At 32.7% G+C, this 21,424-nt stretch overlaps 3 protein-coding genes across 4 annotated transcripts; 2 read left to right on the top strand and 1 right to left on the bottom strand.

The window, feature by feature from the left end:
* Window positions 1-2,289: 2,289 nt before the first annotated feature.
* On the bottom strand, window positions 2,290-5,237 carry LOC110666932 (nuclear pore complex protein NUP62). Its single transcript, XM_021827615.2, has 2 exons — window positions 3,821-5,237; window positions 2,290-3,451 (listed from the first exon to the last, which is right to left on the bottom strand). Exons 1-2 carry the CDS (start codon window positions 5,235-5,237, stop codon window positions 2,460-2,462), a joined length of 2,409 nt encoding a protein of 802 aa, XP_021683307.2. The 3' UTR covers window positions 2,290-2,459.
* A 2,553-nt stretch (window positions 5,238-7,790) lies between these two features.
* On the top strand, window positions 7,791-9,416 carry LOC110666993 (type III polyketide synthase A-like). The gene is made up of 2 exons (XM_021827676.2): window positions 7,791-8,050; window positions 8,317-9,416. The coding sequence occupies exons 1-2, from the start codon at window positions 7,849-7,851 to the stop codon at window positions 9,285-9,287; spliced, it is 1,173 nt and encodes a 390-aa protein (XP_021683368.2). The 5' UTR covers window positions 7,791-7,848; the 3' UTR covers window positions 9,288-9,416.
* Window positions 9,417-10,041: 625 nt separating this feature from the next.
* On the top strand, window positions 10,042-16,601 carry LOC110666931 (uncharacterized). Of its 2 annotated transcripts, none has more exons than XM_021827612.2 (9): window positions 10,042-10,242; window positions 10,605-10,664; window positions 10,984-11,116; window positions 11,421-11,700; window positions 12,959-13,087; window positions 13,174-13,223; window positions 13,806-13,903; window positions 13,985-14,272; window positions 16,016-16,601. In XM_021827612.2, the coding sequence occupies exons 2-9, from the start codon at window positions 10,611-10,613 to the stop codon at window positions 16,487-16,489; spliced, it is 1,506 nt and encodes a 501-aa protein (XP_021683304.2). In that variant the 5' UTR covers window positions 10,042-10,242; window positions 10,605-10,610; the 3' UTR covers window positions 16,490-16,601. The 2 variants fall into 2 exon arrangements, with proteins under 2 accessions (XP_021683304.2, XP_021683305.2); XM_021827613.2 differs by having other exon boundaries at window positions 10,068-10,242; window positions 10,602-10,664.
* The last annotated feature ends 4,823 nt before the right edge of the window (window positions 16,602-21,424 follow it).

Raw genomic sequence — 21,424 nt, 5'->3', positions numbered from 1 at the left:
TGTTCCATAAAATTTTTATTGAATGAATTTCTTTTATATATATATATTATGAAATTATTTTATTAATGATTTTGATAGCATGAGCATGATTTTATTGAATAGAAAATTTATTGTGAAATTATCATTCACTGAGCATTTAGCTCAAATCACGTTTTCTCTGTTTGCTATCTGTTTCAGATCAGTAGAATTCTGCAGCTGATCCAAATATTCAGTCCATTTTTTGGAGAGGGACAATCTTTGATTTGTTCTCATGGTATACCCGAATTTATGTTTTCTCGGGCTAATAATTAGTTTAGTTTATTGAACAGTTTAAATTTTTATTTGAAATATGTAGAGACTCCGCAGTTTACTTATGGAATATTTATTCAGCATTTTGTTTATTTGGATTTTGTCTATTTTTTTAGGATTAGTAAGTGACAATATATTCATTCAAGATGCTCTGATAAGGCTTGTATAATTTAAGAATACTTAAATTATGCGCTGATCACGGTTTAAAATTTTGGGTCCTGACATATATATTATACACTTATATCTAACACGTGTATGGTTAGTTTGCTGATCATACAATACACTTAGTATGATAATATGACCTAAGAATAGATGGACAAAAAAAAAGTCAGAAATATATCCATAAAGTACCTCCTCAGCTGTCTTCCCTGTAATCTCATATGGTAATTTTGGTGTAGCAGATACAGCAGTAGTAACACCTGAACTGAGATATTGCAGCTACAGAAGTAGTAGGGACACCTGCAGAATGGTTTGTGTGAAAAGTAAGAACTTAAATCCTGAACTTGATCTATATTCCTTGAGATCCAAACAAGAAGCAACCACAATAAATAAATAACTAAATCTCAAATATTTAAAACACTTGAGAATTGCCCATAATGTTGAAGATATACCGGTAAAAAGAGAGAAAAAAGGAAACTGTAAGATTTTTAATAAAGAAAACTTGCAATGGAGGTGCTATCACTTTGCTCCATGTGATGTAGAAAGCTATTATTCAACATTTTTTTTTTATTTTAACTATATTTTTATCTGGGTCAATTGATTAGATGCTAGTAATAACACAATATTGAGCCCGCAAAACTAACAGCGCCAAAACAAATTCGTGCTTTTGTTGCATTAGAACATAAGGGACAAAAGAAGAGTTCAGTACCATTTTACTGGGCAAGAACCTCATATAAACGAGTGCCAAAGGGCATAAAGAAAAATAAACTACATTGAATATAGGAAACACATTTTTGTTTTCATCCGTCTTGAGTGCAAGCAACACACATCACTATTAATCAAAATTCAGAAGATCCAGATGACATTAATCAATATGAATGATAATTTACAATATCCATATGGAGAATGTCCAGCATTGCTCAAAACCCATATCCTAGAACCCTTCTATATGCAGGATAATTAACAGACATTATATTCGACGCATACATGCATCAAGCCATAATTTTATGTTAGCAATTTCACCAAAAGCACATTTGTGTGATTTATAATCACAAGGATGTTAATCCCTTCATCAGCACCAAGCCTGCATCATGGTATACCAAAACGAAACAAACTAGCTAATTTAACCAAATATGCTGTCTTTTTGCTCGCAAGCAAATTGATGCATAATTAACCTCGCATCAAGACTCCCCGAGTCCCTGTAATCAAATAACACTTGAAAAGCAAAATCTTTGATAAGAAAGCCAATATAACTACACTTCTACTTTATTCCGTGGCTCAGAGTCAGAAGCTTTTTCCAGTGGACCCTCAAGTCCCTTAGGCCAAACATAAATTAGGATTCTCAAGAATTTCAAGAGAAAAGTTGTTGACTGGTGGAAAGAACCAATCGGATCAGACATGTGTCAAATGTCAACTTAATGCATTTTCTCAAGGTTTACCAGTACATGGAAGGTGAATAAAGACGGCTAAGTTGGTTCCTGCAGGCCTAGAAATTTAATATTGACCTTAAGTTTTGCCCAAAAGTCAGTAGGAGTAGGAACCCCTAGATCCCACAACAAAAACACAGCTTCGGTAGCAGTTTCTTCAAATTCTCTGAACCCAAAGGATGTACAGTAGGCAAGCTATCGTTAGCTGTTGCTGCAAGGTAACTTAATATGCTAAGTCTATCCATTTTCTGTGTTTGAAGCAGAAGATTGATGCCATATCAAGAAAATTTTACACATGCTTCAACAAATTAAATTTGTTTCGTCAATTTCCTTCTTCATTTGAAAGATAGATAGAAACAGTGCTACTACCATCCCAAAAGAGAAGAAAATCAACACCAAAGGAGAATGAGAAGAATGAAAACAAGACTTAATTTCATTAAACAGCAAACTTATACACAATGTCAGGAGATGACAACAAACCAAATATATGAGGCATGAGAAGTAGGGAGGGAGAGAAACAAAAAAAAAAAAAAAAAGGAAGAAGAAGAAGATAACACTAAACAAAATATCTGTTATTCATAAGTCTCAAAACAACAGCCCTTCGCCTAGAGCAGAGTAGCCAATGCTCTTTCCTTCCGTTCCAGTTTTGATTGCATCAACTTCATTTGATAAAGCTATATGCCTCTGCTCCATCTCCATCAGATATTTCTTTGCAGATTGTATTTGTTGGCCCAATTCATCCAACTCTGACTGAATGGCATGATATTTGGAAGCTGCTGTGACTTCATCAACTCTTTGTTGCAACCATTCCACATTGAAACCAACAGCAACAGCATCTGCAGTTTGTGACTCAATTAGTCGTAATTCATGTGAACTAAGCGTTTCCATGGTATTCTTGCACAGTCTACTTACAGTATCAGCTACTAGTTCTAGAATTGTTAACTTAGCAGCCATAGACTTCAAAATGCTTCCTTTAGTAATATCACCATACTTGCTCAATATAGATTTGATAATTGTGCGATTCCGAGGTGAATGGACATATCTATCCACATCATCATGAATAGAAGTTAAAACTTGGTCCCTAACCATACTGACTACTGCTTCGCTTGGTGGGCAGGCAACGCTACACAAGAGAGAGCAAGCCTCTCCAAACTCCTGATTTAGTATAACTTCCCCGACACTGTCCACAGTAGTAAGGTCTGCCTTGGTCATAAACAAAGGAGATGCCATTGGCATAAAAGCAGCAGAAGAGCCTACTGTTGGAATAGAACTTGTAGCAAATGATACTTTGGATGCTCTATCCTCCGGTAGACATGTCATTTTAAGCTCAACCTCTGTCCCATCATCTTGATCCTCTACCTCCTTTTCCCCTTCCACAGCATCTGAGCATATTGATCCATTCACTAAGTCCTCCTTGACCGGCTGCTCTACCTCCTTTTCCCCTTCCACAACATCTGGGCGTATTGATTGATTCACTAAGTCATCCTTTACCGGCTCACTGTCACTCTCATCTCCATAGTCAACATCCCCTAAATGAACCCTTAGTAGCACAGAAGAAGAACCCAAACAACTTTCACCTGAGGAAAGAAGGCATCCTAAAAAGCATCAAATGAGAGGGAACTTCAACTCAACTAGACAAACATATTGAACTGGAATTTTTCTTTAATCTACCCACTAGTTGTCACATATAATGAAATAAACACTAAGATTCTGCTAGCTTTCTAAAGGCACAGCAATCAAGAATTAAACTTAGTTACATGTAACTCCAATTGTTATAACCAAAAAAAAAAAAAAAGACCAACATCTGCTTCTTTTAGTAATTTATTAGAAATCCACATATCTAATCATAAGCAAGCAAAAATCATATACACATCATTTCAGGCATACAAAAATTATCTTAAAAGGATAGAATATCTCAAGCTGGAAGAAGATCTTAACACACTCACTGAATAAGGGTGCAGCAGTAGTTGATTGAGTTTGTGATGTTGGAGCGGGCACTGATGTCCCCGATGAAGCAGCTGTAGTGACCACACCAAAACCAATAAAGGAACTTGTAGTCCCAGAAGAAGCAGCTGTACTAGCTGAAGTTGAAGAAAAAAAACTCACACCAGGTGCAGGTAAAGTAAGCGTTGAAGCTGCAGCAGAAGAAGAAGCCACTGGAGCACCAGCAGCGGGAGTACAAGCATTTGTGGTTGTGACTGTAGAAAACAATGGCGATGGTAATGATGGTTCTGCAGCATGGGTGGTGGAGACAGCAGAGGCAGATGAAGAAGTTGCATTGCTAAAGCTGAAGGAAGATTGCGAAGATGCAGAAGACGGTGTCCCAAATGAAAAGCTAGAAGCGCTTGCTGAAGATGCAGAAGATGATGTCCCCAAAGAGAAGCCTAAAGAGCTAGCTGATGAAGATTGTGTCAAAGAAGGAGCTGCTGTAGATGCAGTAGTAGTTAGTGTTAAACTTGTACTGCTTTTGGGGGAGGAAAATCCTGATGAATCGGTAGAGAAAGGCAAAGCAGAGTTTGAATTTGAAGAGGAAGTTGAAAAGAACAAATTAGATGACAATGTAGTGGTTGAAGCTAATGTAGACGAGATAAACAAGTTAGATGTAGTAGTGGCAGTTGAAGCGCCAGATGACCCAAAAAGGGACGACCCAGAATTTGCAGTGGATGAAGCCGTCCCAAACAGGAATGAAAATGAACTTGCAGAGGATGACGATATACCAAACAGGGATGGCCCAGAACTGGCCGCAGACGAACTTTTTCCGAACAAAGATGGGGCAGAGCTCGCCGCCGATGAATTGCCAACCAGAGGTGAAGGAGAACTCGCAGCAGACGAAGTAGTGCCAAACAGGGGCGAAGGAGAACTTTCTACAGACGAAGCAATGCCAAACAGGTAACTTGCTCCTAATGAAGTTGATCCAACTAAGGATGAAGCGCTTGTTCCAAACAATGGTGAAGAAGTAATTCCCCCAGACAAAGACGAGCTGGTACTGGCTGCCACCGGTCCCGCTGTACGGAATGGAGGCAAGGCAGTACTTGACGGATAAGAAACATTCCCAAACAGAGGAGAAGCAGAACTCGCGACAGAAGAAACAGTCCCAAACGAGGGAGAGGCAGAACTCGCAGCAGAAGAAACAGTCCCAAAACTGTTGGAAACAGAACAAGCAGGGCAGGATGAAAAGGCAGAGAATCCAAAACCAAATGAAGAGACGGGAGGAGCGTTAGAATTTGACGAAGTGTTGAAGGAAATCGATAATGGGGCGGAGAAAGAAGAAGATGAGGGCCTAGGGCTCTCCAAAGGGGATCCGAAAGGGGAAGCGGATGATGAGAAGGAAGATGAGGAGGATGAGAAAGAGAAGCCTGACATTGTGGCGGGTCCTTTTAGCGGGGTTTTTCTTGTTTTGAATAGAGGTTGTCTGGAGGGTTTGTTTCTTCAATTAATAAAAGGATCCGAGCACGGACCAGTAATGAACCAGAGTGGTCGATCCCTTGGCTCTGAAAAAGATGGTAGCACGTAGAAAGCTCACTTTTTGAGGTGAGTGCCAGGCAGAGAAGACCATAATTTTCCGAAGAGGAATCATCTGTCCCAAGTCTAGTACTCGTAGATTATTATTTTTTTTTTTTTAATTTCAGGTTACTTTTTCTTTTACATGTATTAAAAAAATATAATTATTATAATTAAAGTAATAAAATTCAATTATTTTCATGCATTAAAAACAGTTTTTTCTAATAAAATATGACTGTTTATTTTAATAAAGTGTTATTTTATGATTTATTTGTTATTCAATGTATTAGCGAGTTCACTATAAAATTAGGCTCGATTAGATGTAAGAAGTCAAGCGGGATACCTGAAAGGCGACTTGCTTCGCTGTCTGAAAATGCTGCAGCACAAATAAAAATTTGTAATCCAAAAACGCGGCCACTAATATCTATATTTTCCAATGTTAAATAGCTGCTGGAGACGTGGGTATAACAGAAATGGATGCAACTCTCAGTATTTTGATTTTCGAAGGGTCATTGAAATAATATGAAAATATGGCTTGGTCTGAAAATTCCATGAATAAACAGAATGGGAAGTAGTTAGGATTAATTATTTGTTTTAATTACTGTTTTGCCAATAGTTTAGTGCATAGATAATGGTGGGCTAAAGTGGTTTTTGTTTTTGCTTTTGCTTTTGCTTTTGCGTTTGCGATTGATAAAGAAAGTACTGGTACGTGTAAGGGAAAAAGAATTGCATTAATGTTTAATACTCACACATCTCTCTGGAGCTCAGCCTCTCTATCTTGGTGTGGGTTTGACTCTCCACTCGCTGAGTAGGGAGTGTAAATAATTTTTATGGCATTTTTTTTGGATCAAATGATTCACGGATTTATTTTGAGTGGACTTTTATATTCGACCTGTTATAGTTTCTTCTTGGTGTTTGGTCTATGCTTATTTTAAACTTACTGGTTACTTTTCTAGTGGTGTATGATGAGAAAAAGCGAAAGAGATGTTGAAGAACACCGTCACTATCTTGTTCTCTGTTCTAATCAGTTTTCTACACCACTGGAAAGTTCGATTTTCAACTCTGTTTTGGACTATCTGAAAACCTTGGGTTGCGTTTAACAGGAGAAGATCTTCTGAGCATGGGCTTGCGTTCAGAACTTGCATGGGCATCGGCTTGCTCAAGGATTCTTTCTCTGGAGCTAATTTGAGTTCCTTGACTGGCTTCGAGGTGGAAAGGCTGGTCAACGATGGAGGTTTTCATTTTTGTGGATTCTCGGGTCAAGTGCAACTGGGTTGAAGAACCCATGTGCCTAGGGTTTGTTTTTGAGCTTTAGCCCACTATTTGAAAGCTAGTTTGGATTAAATCAGACTTTAATTTGGTTTGGACTTTATGTGTTTCTTGTTTAGAATAAGTTTAGAATTTGGGTCATAGTTTAGAATTTACATGCATTCTCTCTATCTAATGGACCCTTTCCAATACGATTAATTATATCTACTGATAAAAAATAAAAAAAAAAACAACCACAAATCAAATTATTTTTACATGATTTATTTAATTAATACATGTATAATAATAATAATAATAATAATAATAAATTATCTATTCATTATAGATTTAATACAGTAACATATGAATTTCACATCTTTTATATATAAACTTCACTAGTATATTATGTATTGAGTTAACAATTAATTAAGTTTAATTAAGAATTTTTCATAAATGACATTTAAAATAATTACTTTTGTAAATTAGGCATGTATAATTTTGTTGATTTTCTTGAGATTTATGAATAAATAATAAAGTATTTAACTATTTATTAAATGTGGATTGCTGGAATCTGAAGAGCATATCTTCAACTCAAAAAGAAAATAAAAACTCAACAATGCCCTTGCAGGACTATGGAGACTTCCAAATTAGGAACATTTCGCATATGCTATCATGGATGGGCCTTGTATTGTAATCGAAACTATTTCTATACTTGGAGTAAACTTCATTTGATTTAGTGCTTCGCAATTTCTATATATCTTGTCCGTTGTATTAATACTTCCAGTAATTGTGCTTTGCCATTGTTTTCACTATGGGATTGGGGAAAGCTCTAGGCAACGGTTACCAAATAAACTCGATCCTTAGGAGTGTCACGATCCCCCACAATATGCTTATCTTCCTCAAGTTTTATGCAGAATAAAGGAAGGTAAGTTGGAATTGGGTTGAGTTCATGTTATAAAATGGTTATTATAAGGGGATAAACAGAAAAAGACAAGCAGGAAAAGATTGCAACCCATTAAAACACTCATGCTTCCAACCATAAGAACCCAAAAAATTACCAAACCCCAATGAAGTGTTCATTATTTTATTTTTCATGCTAGTCTTTCTCAACACCAACTTCTCTCCAAGAACAAGCCAAGTTCTCATTTATATTCCCCTACTTTCTAATAATTCCTCCATTAAGTCATCTTCCTACCGAATTATCTTCTAGCTATTACTCTTGAAGATGTCAAAAACTGACAACAATGGTGCTTTAGGGCACTATCCTATTCTCACTAGGCGCATTCCTACCACAGGGAAGGCAACGATTCTTGCATTAGGCAAGGCCTTTCCTAAGCAACTTATTCCCCAGGATTGCCTAGTCGAGGGCTATATACGTGACACCAAATGCGAAGATGTGTCCATCAAGGAGAAATTGGAGCGGCTTTGTAAGTGAATTTTACTTCTATTAAAACTATATAGCTTAATTTCATTTGTTGGGTTCATAAAGGATATAACTAAAATTTAACACTTCAAAAAGGCAAACCTGAGATAGCTTTGTAATTATACAGTCAAAAGGGCTTAAGACACAATTCTATTGAAAAGGAGAAAAGAATTCTTATCTTGATAAAACTGTTGTCCAAGAAAATACTTGTACCTTTGTTACTTGCTGCAGCTACAGTCACCATGGATGTATTTCTCTGTCTTTTGCTAGGTAAAACTACTACTGTGAAGAGAAGATACACAGTCATGTCGAAGGAGATTCTGGACAAATACCCTGAACTTGCAACCGAGGGGTTGCCAACGATCAAACAAAGGCTTGAAATAGCGAATCCGGCAGTTGTTGAGATGGCAAAGGAAGCAAGCCTTGCTTGCATCAAGGAGTGGGGAAGGCCAGCAGAAGATATCACCCATATTGTGTATGTCTCTTCCAGTGAGATACGCCTACCAGGTGGCGACCTTTATCTTGCCAGTCAGCTTGGCTTAAAGAGTGATGTTAGTCGAGTAATGCTATACTTTCTAGGCTGTTATGGTGGGGTGACTGGCCTCCGAGTTGCCAAGGACATAGCTGAAAATAATCCAGGAAGTCGTGTTTTATTAGCCACTTCTGAAACTACTATTCTTGGTTTTCGCCCCCCAAACAAGGCACGCCCTTATGACCTTGTAGGAGCTGCCCTTTTTGGCGATGGAGCTGCAGCTGTAATCATTGGAGCCAACCCTGTAATAAACAAGGAGTCTCCTTTCTTGGAGCTCAACTATGCAGTTCAGCAATTCTTGCCAGGTACGCAAAATGTCATCGATGGACGCCTTTCTGAAGAGGGTATAAATTTCAAGCTTGGAAGGGACCTTCCTCAGAAGATAGAAGATAACATAGAGGAATTCTGCAAGAAGCTCATGTCAAAGGCTGGATTAACTGATGAGTTCAATGATTTGTTCTGGGCCGTTCATCCTGGTGGACCTGCAATACTTAACCGGCTCGAGAGCACTCTGAAGCTAAACAGCGGGAAGCTAGAGTGCAGCAGGAGGGCTCTAATGGACTACGGAAATGTTAGCAGCAACACTATATTCTATGTTATGGAATACATGAGGGAAGAATTGAAGAGAAAGGGCGGGGAAGAATGGGGACTTGCCTTAGCGTTTGGGCCCGGCATTACTTTTGAAGGCATACTTCTTCGTAACTTGTGATCGCATCCTACAGCAGCTACTTCAATACTTCTTTTTTTCTTGTTTTCATTAAGTGTTTTCTGCTTGAATTATCATGCTGCATTTGAAATTAGTAATTTAAAAGAAATGGAAATAAAAATTTCTATCAAACTGAAACTTTAGCTTTTGTTTGGAATAAATTATTTATAAAAAAATAATTTAAATAAATTCTCACATAATCATATTTAATTTATATTTCTTTAAAAATATTTTTTAAATTAAAAATAATTAAATTTTATAAGAATTATAAAAAATAATTAAATTAATTTTTTGTAAAATTATTCCAAATAAAGGTTAAACTGTTTTGGCTGAGGATTATTAGTTGCAAGATCCATTCTACTACATTAATTACTAGATAATTACTATAATTTGACCTTTAATCATAATTTTTTTTCATTGTTTTTATTTTATGAATTATACATATAAATTTTGATAATTGAAACTAAACTAAATTTAGAAAGCAGTGTTATAACCGAATTAATTGTTAATATAATATGTATTTTTATTTAATATACCATACTTAAGTAAAAAAAATTCAAAAAAATATTAATTATAGTTTCTAAAATTATTTTTTTGATAACACTAAATTTAAAAAATATTAAATATTATTTAAAAATAAAAATTTTTATATTTTTACATTTTTTTCCTCTCCTTCTATTTACAAAATTGACCAGGAAAAAAATTTAAAAAAAAAAAAGAAAAAAAAAAACAGAGGGGAAACATTGCACGAAAGCAGAATTATTGTAGAGAATCTCTAGATTATGCATTTAAAAAATAAATTCTTCTATTCTATTTCACCGCTAATCCTTAGCCCTCAAGATTTCTGATTCTCTCCGTCTCTGATTTCTGAAGAAATGAATATTTTGAAACCCTAATTCGAACTTCAATTCAATTGCGAATTATCTGATTCACAATTCTAAATTTGCCCATTCTCCTGGTAAGTAACTAATCCAACTTTCTAATTCAGGCCTTCTTCTTTCTCAATTTGTATAATTTTGTAAGATCATTCATTGATTTGTAATTCAGTTGTTTTATTTGATCTTACAATCATTCCTTGCGTTCTATGTCCTGGAATTGCTTATGTATATAGTATATGCATTTGGATATGATTATGTAACGTTGGTATGATGGACCGTAGCTAGAGGGCCAATTTTAGAATTGTTCGGTTATAAAGAACTAAAGGCAGCATTGAAGGATCCCAGTTTCTTGCTTTCCGTAAAATGAAGAGAAACTTTGTGATATTTGGGCATATCCGTTGAAAAACTAATTTGTGTTGCTTTTGCCTATGTTTTAAAGAAGGTCTCGATGGGGGAAGCCGGAAGTCCTAGAACAAGTAGAGAATCAAACACCTCATTGATGGTTAGTATTTACTTGTTTTTCGATTCTGCTGTTGTTGGTCCAATAGGCAGTCTGAATTGTATAGGTAGGGGCTTATGGTTTTTGTTGAAATAGAATTCATTGGACCTATATACTTGTTTATTTGATAGTTTATCAATTGGTAAAGACGGGGTTAAATTATGCATGACAGCATGAATACTTATGCTAAAAATGGTTGATAGCTTCTATAATAGCATCAGTAGATGCAATTTTAAATTTAGTTAACCCATATAAGGACAGTTTTCGTCAATTAATTATCTGGAAAGGTTCACATTTTCTCTAACAGCTGTTCTTTTTTCAGGCACAGAATGACGATCTGGGAAATGATATGTTCATTCCTCAACTATTTACTGGAGTACCAGTTCTCAGTGAAGCTGCATCTTACCTTGCTCAAACAACTTCATTGCTAACTCGCTGTTTCTCTGATTATTCTTGTAAGCTTGTTATTACTTGCTTGGATACTTCTGTTGTTAACATGAAAATATTTTATAAGCTTTAGCTTCTATATTGTTTACTTTCAATTCTATTATTACATGAAATATGATGTTACTTCATATATATATATATATATATATATATATATATATATATATGCAATTATGTAATACAATAATCCATAGCAGTAATTGCAGCCTTCCAAGAAAGCATTTATTTGCTTTATCTTTATTTTATGCTCATCATTTTTTGTTAGTACTGAATTTTGCATCACTTGATTAGAATTATTTTGAACTGGTACAGTGGAATATTCTTCTAGAGATTCTGGGAATTCAATTACTCATGCACAGGAATTGGTGACATTTTCTTCTGGACAAACTGAGGAATATCTGGATGATGATTTCCCATCTTCAAGTCAAAGCCATTCAACGTTTTCAGAACCATCTACATCTACATCTGCCACTGCTCCCCCTCCTATCCGTGATGGAATAACAAGAACCTCTTTGGAAAGCCCATCCCAACATACGAGTGCAATTGTATCATCAAACCATAGTGGCCAAAATGGAATTTCTATTTTTCAAGGGTATTATTCTCTTCATTGCTACTAATTGAAGATGTATCATATGATACATAAATTTCAAAAAATGGGATGTTAATTGTGTTAGATACTAAGTTGTGCTATTACTATATTTTTGGTACTGTTAAGTCATCATAATGAGTGAGTTTCATTATGGGGAAATGTTGGGTTCTAGGGGTGGGAAGGGGTTGGAGACGGACCCTTGGTTTGAACTTAGCAGGTAGAAAAGGAAAGAAGTGAAAATTTTGGTCTGAAATGGTGAGGTTTTTGGTTTCCTGATGGTTTTAAATTTTGGCCAATAGTTACTATATCAGCTGATGTCTATTCAGTTTTAGCATATCAAGAATCAACATTGCAGGACAATAAATTTTGGACTCGAACCATATTGGTTTTTCTCCTATTTTGGGAAAATACTTATCTATCCAATATACTTATGTGACCAATAAATAACAGTTGAAATGGCTTTTACGTTAATTTTGGGAAGAAGGGAGAGGGGAGAGAGAAGCAGGCATGCTTGGGACTATGCTTGGCTGATTGGGCACTCTTTTCTTTTTTTCTTTTTTAATTTATTTTTGTTTTATATTTTAAATCATAGTATAATGGACATAAATTCATATGTGGGAACCCACTTTTAGATAGAAAAATGTGGAGCAATAACTTTCTATCCTTACCTTGATTAGGAGTGTAAATGAGTCAAATACTTATGAGCTACTTGGATTTGTCTTGGAAAATGCTCAAAATCAATTTGATTAAGAGCTCAAGAAGCTTGGCGAGTCAAGTTCAAGTGCCATAGTGCTCAACTCAAATGGCTTGCAAGGCTAATCGAGCTTGTATAAAATTACAATTTTACTCCTATATATTGATGTATAATTGAAAGAAATGTTAATCATCTCTAACTTGAGCTCAATTGAGCTTATTTGAGTTTGTCTTTTGGGATTCTAGACTTCTAGTTATATAGATTGAGTTGAGCTGAGTTGATCTCGAGTATTGTAAGGATCCTATTGTGTCAAGTTCGAGCTCCAAAAAATAAAGCTCGACTGAGTCAAGTTTCAAGCTTCAAGTTTTAGAACTGAGTCGAGTTTGAGTTTGGCATTGTATTGACTCAACTCGGCTTAATTACACCCCTAGTCTTGATGGTTTGTTAAGGGTAGGGGAACAACATTGTGAGTTCCTCTGAATCTTTACCCTTGTTGCTTGCTAATTTGTTGATCACTCAGAGTAGTTTTCTTTACTTGTCTTTTCAAGTTGTGATGATTGCTTTCAGGCTTATTGAGAGAGCACGGAGGACTGTTCGTGGATCTGCTGATGATATAGGATGGATGCAACGTGCTTTATGGATGCCTGCAGTTGAAGATGGCACTGAAAGGTTCATGGAAATTCTTGATAACATCAGGTAAATGAGCATATTTTAATCTTCAATATGCTATTATGTTTTTTTTTTTTCTCAGTTAATCATTCACATGTTTTTCCTTTTGTCAGGCATGGTTTGCACAAGTTGTCAAATTCAGTGGTTTACTTGTTGGTTCCAGGTAGCAATTGAGATATGAAATTTTGAATGCCAGGCTGACAATGTGAAAGTTTTTGTTCATTTTCTGCCAATATTTCAGGCATTAGATCATCATTGTTGCATCCTGGATACTGCATATGAGATGCCCTGTATTTAGTTTCATGCATCACTGAGAAAATGTACTCTTTTCAGCAAAATTTCTTGTGAATCATACAAAATAATATCAGTATTAGTCTGTTAACAGGTTTTAGTAATCTGTTAGGTCACCATATTTAGAGATCTTGAATATTGCGTTGACAAAAACCATTGGTTTGGAGTGACAAAAGGCAATGAGGATGTCTGAAACTAATTTTGTGGCAATATAACAGTTTCTCCATCATTGTTGGAAAGAAATTTTAGTTTACAGTGTGTATGATTGTGTAATCAGTCGGCTATATTATTATCTTCTTCAGGAGGCTGCTTGTTGGTTTTTGTAACTAAATTTAAATGACAGAGCCAACTAAACTTAATGGGTTTGCAGTTCTGATTTACTCGACTATACAGTTTTTGCTTTTCTATTTATTTTCTGAAACTCAAATGATGTATGTAATCATTTATTTTGCAGGTCTTTTCAGTAATCATGGACCACTTTATTTTGTTAATACAAAAGTGAGATTCTCTAAGATGGGACTAGCCTGTCACATTGCCAAGATTCACAGTGAGGTACCCTTGTTTCTTTTGCCAATTCCGCCCTTGTATAATCATGTTCCAATCCTTTACTGAGCTTCTAAAATCACTAAACAGGCTTCAGTTGAGAAAAATGCCAGAGAGATAAAAGAGTACATTGAGGAAATCTATTGGGGTTCAAATAAACGTGTCATGCTTCTTGGACATAGTAAAGGAGGAATAGATGCCGCTGCTGCTTTATCATTGTATTGGTCTGATTTAAAAGATAAGGTAGCTGGGTTGGCATTAGCACAAAGTCCTTATGGTGGTAGCCCAATAGCTTCAGATATTTTACGTGAAGGACAACTTGGTGATTATGTTAATGTGCGCAAGCTTATGGAGATTATAATCTGTAAAGTGATTAAGGTATGCCTGAGTTCTATTCATTCATTTTTTTTACCCAAAAAAAACTCAGGGATTTGTGTTTTCTTTGTGTGAATCCTGTTTGAGAAGTTCCGGTTAAGAGATTCATGATCTCTTTTATATATAGCAAGGTTTTCAAACTTAGTTTAGTCATTGAACCAGTGAAGGCAAAAGGTTAATGGTTCAAAGTTCAATTAGGGTCGAATTGAAGTTTAACCGGTATATTGTGAAATAAATATTATAAAATTAATAATAATGCCTATTATGATTAATATTTTTATATATTTTATAACTAATTATTAAAATAAACTTAGTTAAATTTTAATATGCAAATATTTTTTTAAAATAATTTAAATATTTAATTAAAATTTTAAATAATAATATTCAATTATTTATAGTAAAGAAATTTTTAAAATTAAAATTTTTATAATAAAAAAAATTATTCATATCAACAAAAAATAAATATTAATATATTAAAATTATATAAAATAATAAATAAAAATTTTATATACTTTTTATTTTATAAGAAATAATAAAATAGAAAAAATTCAATAATTCAAGTTAATATATTAGTAAAATAATTATTGACACTATTACTTATTAAGTAGCAAGTGTGTGAAGTTAAACTTTTTTTATTTTTCTTTGCAATTGTTATAGGTTAGTAATTATTAATTATTTTATATTAGTAAAATATAATTTAAATTAATAAAAGAAATAAATTAACATATTAGATTTTATATATATTTATAATGGTAAGATAATTGCAAATTCAGTTCACCTGTTAAATGGTCCCAGGTTGCATATCTTTGGTCGTAGGTTCAAATCTCGGGAGTGCCTCCTTGCTGATTTTTTTAATTGAATAACTGGATTGCCTGGTTCAAATCTTGCTGGGTTGTCCCGTTCAACTGGGTCAATCCCTGTTTCAAAAAGAGAAAAACATGGGTTTATGTTTGAACCAAGCCGGCTGTTGGTCCAGTTCCTGGTTAAACCAGTCCAGTCCGGTTCTAACAACCAGGATATGTAATGAAGACCTACAAGATCATTTTATGATTTTTTATGGTAGTTCTGGGGTAATATCTTTTTGGCGTCACACCTTCCTCAAAAGAACAAGAAACTCGTGTTTGTGAATAAACTTTGTTAAGAAGCATGAATTACAATAGTCAATCCTCCGTAATAGTTATGCCTTTTTTTTTACATGGCACATGAAATTGTAAATAGTAACTTAATAAACAATACCTCGGATATGGTTAATCATTAATGTGCTTAATTGACTGCACAGAAAGCAAACTGTGTACTTAAGTAGAATGCCTTGTTTAGATAGAATGGTTTCAAGACAGGATTGCAGAAATATAAATGAATGAATGCTTTTATGGAGATCTTGTTATACCAACTGCAGTAATTGCTGATCAATCTGCGTAGTTAACCAGTTATTGCCCTGCTAAAGGGCTAAAGTGGTTTCTTGAGCAAGGGGGACCAGAATGGAAGAAGTGACAGAGACAAAATGATATCTTATGGTTTAACAATGAATATTCAAAATATGAGAGACTATATGAATGATGGAGCCCTAATGGTTAGGATGTGCTTTTGATCAATGTGGTGATGATTTTTGTTTTCTGAAATAATTTTCCTTGCAAGGATTGAATTATTTGTTTTATTGGAAAATTGTTTTATTGTCTCCATGGAGTTATTAGATTGTTGAGTATTTTTTCCCCCTGCTAATTTTTAGTTTTATTTGCAATACTGAAGGGTGATCTACAAGCTTTAGAGGACTTGACTTATGAGAGGAGGAAGAAATTCTTGATGAAACATCATTTGCCCAGAGAACTTCCTGTTGTATCATTCCACACAGAAGCTGGGACTAGCCCTGCAGTTCTAGCCACGCTATCTCATGTTGCTCATGCAGAGTTACCATTGGTGGGTGAACCAGCGAAAGTTCCTGTGGTGATTCCCCTTGGTGCTGCAATGGCTGCATGTGCTCAGCTGTTGCAAATTAGGTATGGCGAGAAGAGTGATGGGCTTGTCACATGTCGTGACGCAGAAGTCCCTGGATCCATTGTAGTGCGCCCTAAACGCAAATTGGACCATGCTTGGATGGTCTATTCCTCATTAAATGACGACCCTTCTGAAGCAGATGCTTCTCAAGTGTGCGAGGCTCTATTGACGTTGCTTTTGGAAGTTGGACAAAAGAAGAAACATGAACTTGCAATGAAAGACGAGTGAGTCTCATGAGATTTATGCCTTTCCATCTGATTGTTGTTATGCTACTCCTGTACACATGGAACCCTTAGTCACCAAAAATGATTAAATGTTAGATTTTATTTTTTTCCTTTTACTAGCTTCTACATTATCTTGGTAGTTGATTGAATGGGACTTGATTCACTTTATTGGGGAAAAAATATAATATAATATAATATAATATAATATAATATCCCTATGCTGGTTGATATGATTATACAATTTGAATTGTTGATTGATGGGATTTGCATTAGTGGTCCAGATTATGCACTAACTTATTGTCACTGTGATTACCAGACTTAAAAGAAAATAGCTCTGAATTTTTTTTTTTTTTTGGTGGGTACATTATTGTTGGGATTTGGGAAGGTGGCTTGTCTTAATTTTGTAAATCGAGAAACTAAGTGCATAAAATAAGGCGATACTCTCTATGTTTACGTCTATCAGAGTCTGCTACTCAGGTTGCTTATTAAAATAATAGAATGTTGCCCTGGAATCTCAAATCTTTACACATTAGTAAGACCGGAGAAAGAGAGCAAGTACTGGCCGGAATTGACTCACTAAAAGGTAAGAATTAGACAGGGAAGAGACAAGTAAATCTAGCCTTTGTTTTCATATCTGCCCCTCGCGCCAGGCTTTGCTGCTGCTGGAGTACTTCTATAGCGGAGATTCTTCTTTTTTTTTTTTCGAATATATTGTGTCATTCCTTTTTTCTTCACCTAGCTGAAATTCACAGATTCGGACAATTGTCGAATTCCTATGAATTGAAAATACCTACATGAAGCCCACAACACGGGGGTTAGTACATAAATTTTATGAAATTTTCTAAGCTCGTTAAATGCTCGGAAAAACACTGCGAAGTTTCGTGGGACCCATCGAAAAACGGTGTCAGAAAATTTCGAAATTTATATTGCCGCGAAGCTTTCGATGAGTGGAGCGTTTTGGTACTCTCGGTTTTCTCGTGGGGTTCACGGTTTGCGAGAAATCTAGCCCAAAAGTCAAAATGGGCTAAAAATTCCTAGGCAAAAATTAGACAAACCGCTCAATGGATTTCGGTGTTCTTGGTGTCTATGGAAAGCTTTCGACGAGTAGATGGGTTTAGACACAAGACCCGGCCCGATTGGTGGCCGGATCGACCGGATTTCGACCGGGAAGACGACGAGGCGCGCTTGTGCGTTGCGTCGCGTCTCTTCGTGCGACGATTGCCGGCGCTCCAGGCGGCGGCCGGCGAGTTTGGGCGACTGGGGTGGCGGGGGAGACGACTGACCGGCGGGCTGGTGTGAGAGGAGAGAGAAAACGGGAGAGAGAGAGAGAGAAGAAGGAGAACGCACGCGAGAGAGGAAGAAAAAGGAAGAAGAAAGACTGATTCGATTCGACCGGTCCGATCCGATCTCGTTCGATTCGGCCGGTTCGATTCAGGATACAAAATTTTGAATTTTTACTCTACCTTGGGACCGAAAACAAAATCCAAAAATTTCAAAAAAATTCTAGAAAACTCAGAAAAATTTATAGACTCCAAATATATTTTTAGTTTTGCCACATGGTCTTTAAATTAATTTTTAAAAATCATCAAAGTTTATATTTTTGAAAAATCGAACCCGATTTCTAAAATCCGAAAAATTTCGAATAATTTTCTAAAATTTTAAATAAAATAAAATATCAATATTTACCCAAAATAATAAATTTAAAAATTAGGGGTGTTACAATAAATGTAATATTGCACTTATTAAAAAAAATTCTTTAATCTTTTATTTCATTTTAATTGATGTTTTATTTTTTTATCTCATTTTATTTGCTATTTTAAAAAATCAAGGAAATATTAACTTTTTTTAAATTTTACTTTTATTTATTGTTATTCCTAATACATTTATTTATGTTTTGTCACTTTTTAAATTTTTTATATTTTTCTTCATCCTAATAAATATAATGATATTTTAACTAATTATTAAAATTTTTTAATAAAAAATTAGGTTATTCAATCAGCAAAAATTTTCAAATGTTAGAACATTTGAAATGGAAACGGGGAGGAGAGAGTATTATTTTAACTATATTAATTATTTTTTAAAATTTATATAAAAATAGAAACTTATTGAAAGGAATAATAAGTTTGTGAATATTTTATTATTACTTAGTTTTATACAAAGTATAATTATTTTATTATGAAAATCAGATAATTTTTCATATATTTATCACTTATCTTCTTAGATTTTTGTAAAATATTTTTTTTTCATAAATTTATTAATTACAAAAATTTTATTAACTTAATAAAAAAAAGTATCTTTAAATAAAAAAACACATATAATATTTTTTAAAAAAATTTAAAAAATGAATTATAAATGATAAATTTTGTTAAAAAATTATAACAACAAGTTTAAGTTTATTAAATATTATTTATTAACTTTTTAAAAAATATTATATATTTTTTTACATGAAGAATTTTGTTTTGTTATTACTTTACAGAAAATAATTATTTTACAAAAAATTTATAAATAAGTTTACATAAAATTATTTTATTTTTCATAATAAAATTTGCACATTACTCCTCAGATTATCCCGAATTAAATTACTGTTCTAATAAAATTACTGTTCTAATTAAACTGTTCTAATTAATTAAATTGCACATTACTCCTGAGAGGGAAAAATGTAATGTCATCTAACAGCTATGGCTCACACGTGTGAACATCTTCATTTTAATTTACTGTATAAGCAAAATTAAAATGAGCAAGCACGGCACTTTACATTCTTAGGGAGTATTTTGTTTACTTGTTGGGTGCAGCTGATAGCTGATGGACACCCAAACAGGTAAATTATAGTGTTTGGCGAGCTTAAAAAAATAGAGCTGATAGCTGATGAGCAACTGACATGATACTCATCAGCTGCAGTTTATATCAGCTCTATTTTTAGGGCCTGTTTGGATTAACTGTTGAATACAATTGATAGTGTTAGCGATAAATTTATTCTTGTTAGTGATAGGCGATAAATGATAGTGATGATAGTCTTTTATATTAAGTGTTTGGTAAAATTATATTTATTTATTCTTTGTTAATATGTGAAATGACTAATAAGGGTATATATCATATAATTTATTTTATTATTTAAATAAATATAAAATTATAAATTTATTACATTATATTATTTATTTTATTATTAAATTAAATATATAATTATTAATCTTTTATATTATATCATTTATTTTATTATTGAAATAAGAAAATAATTAATTTTTAAGATAATTAAATAATTTTAAAAATATAGATAAAATAATAAAATAATTATTATTGTTAATAGAAAAATTTATAATTAATTTTAAGTTTTTGGATATAAATAAATATTTTATATTTTATGTTATTAATAAAAAATATTTTAACAAAGTTGAAATACATTAATTAAAATATTAAAATTATAAATAAAAAAATAAAAATATTAATAATATTAATTTTCAAGTTAAATAAAAAAAGGATAATATAGTCAAAATAAAAAATAAAACCAGATCAGCTATCAGCTGATGAGAAACACTCTAAAAATAGAGCTGATACAAATTGCAGCTGATGGATATCATATCAGCTGCCTATCAGCTATCAGCTCTATTTTTTTAAACTTAACAAACACTACAATTTATCTGTTTAGGTGTCTATCAGCTATCAGCTGCACCCAACAAGTAAACCAAACACCCTCTTAGAGGGTGTTTGGTTTACAAGTTTAAAAAAATAGAGCTGATAGCTGATAGGCAACTGATATGATACCCATTAGCTGCAGTTTGTATCAGCTCTATTTTTAGAGCTGTTTCTCATCAGCTGATAGCTAATCTGGTTTTATTTTTTATTTTGACCATATTATCCTTTTTTATTTAACTTGAAAATTAATATTATTAATATTTTTATTTTTTTATTTGTAATTTTAATATTTTAATTAATGTATTTCAACTTTGTTAAAATATTTTTTATTAACAACATAAAATATAAAATATTTATTTATATCCAAAAACTTAAAATTAATTATAAATTTTTATATTAATAATAATTATTATTTTATTATTTTATCTATATTTTAAAAATAATTTAATTATCTTAAAAAATAATTATTTTATTATTTCAATAATAAAATAAAATGATATAATATAAAAGATTAATAATTATATATTTATTTAAATAATATAATATATTAATTTAATAATTATATATTTAATTTAATAATAAAATAAATAATATAATGTAATAAATTTATAATTTTTTATTTATTTAAATAATAAAATAAATTATATGATATATACCCTTATTAGTCATTTCACATATTAACAACAACAGCTAAATATAATTTTACCAAACACTTAATATAAAACAGCTATCATCAGCTATCATCACTAATAAAGAATTTATCACTAACATATTATCGATTGTATTCAACAGTTAATCCAAACAGGCCCTTAGAGCTGTTTCTCATGATAGCTGATTTGGTTTTATTTTTTATTTTTATCATATTATCCTTTTTCATTTAACTTGAAAATTAATGTTATTAATGTTTTTATTTTTTATTTATAATTGTAACATTTGAATTAACGTATTTTAATTTTGTTAAAATATTTTTTATTAACAACATAAAATGTAAAATATTTATTTATATCTGAAAACTTAAAATTAATTATAAATTTTTCTATTAACAATAATAATTATTTTATTATTTTATTTATATTTTTAAAATTATTTAATTATCTTAAAAAATAATTATTTTCTTATTTCAATAATAAAATAAATAATATAATATAATAGATTAATAATTATATATTTATTTAAATGATATAATATATTAATTCAATAATTATATATTTAATTTAATAATAAAATAAATAATATAATATAATAAATTTATAATTTTATATTTATTTAAAAATTAAATAAATTATATAATATATATACTTATTAGTCA

The sequence above is a fragment of the Hevea brasiliensis genome, chromosome 9 (genome assembly GCF_030052815.1).
Source record: "Hevea brasiliensis isolate MT/VB/25A 57/8 chromosome 9, ASM3005281v1, whole genome shotgun sequence".
NCBI classification, from domain to species: Eukaryota; Viridiplantae; Streptophyta; class Magnoliopsida; order Malpighiales; family Euphorbiaceae; genus Hevea; species Hevea brasiliensis.
The sequence above is the reverse complement of the archived record's forward strand: the minus strand, read 5'-3'. Positions and strand labels throughout refer to the sequence as shown.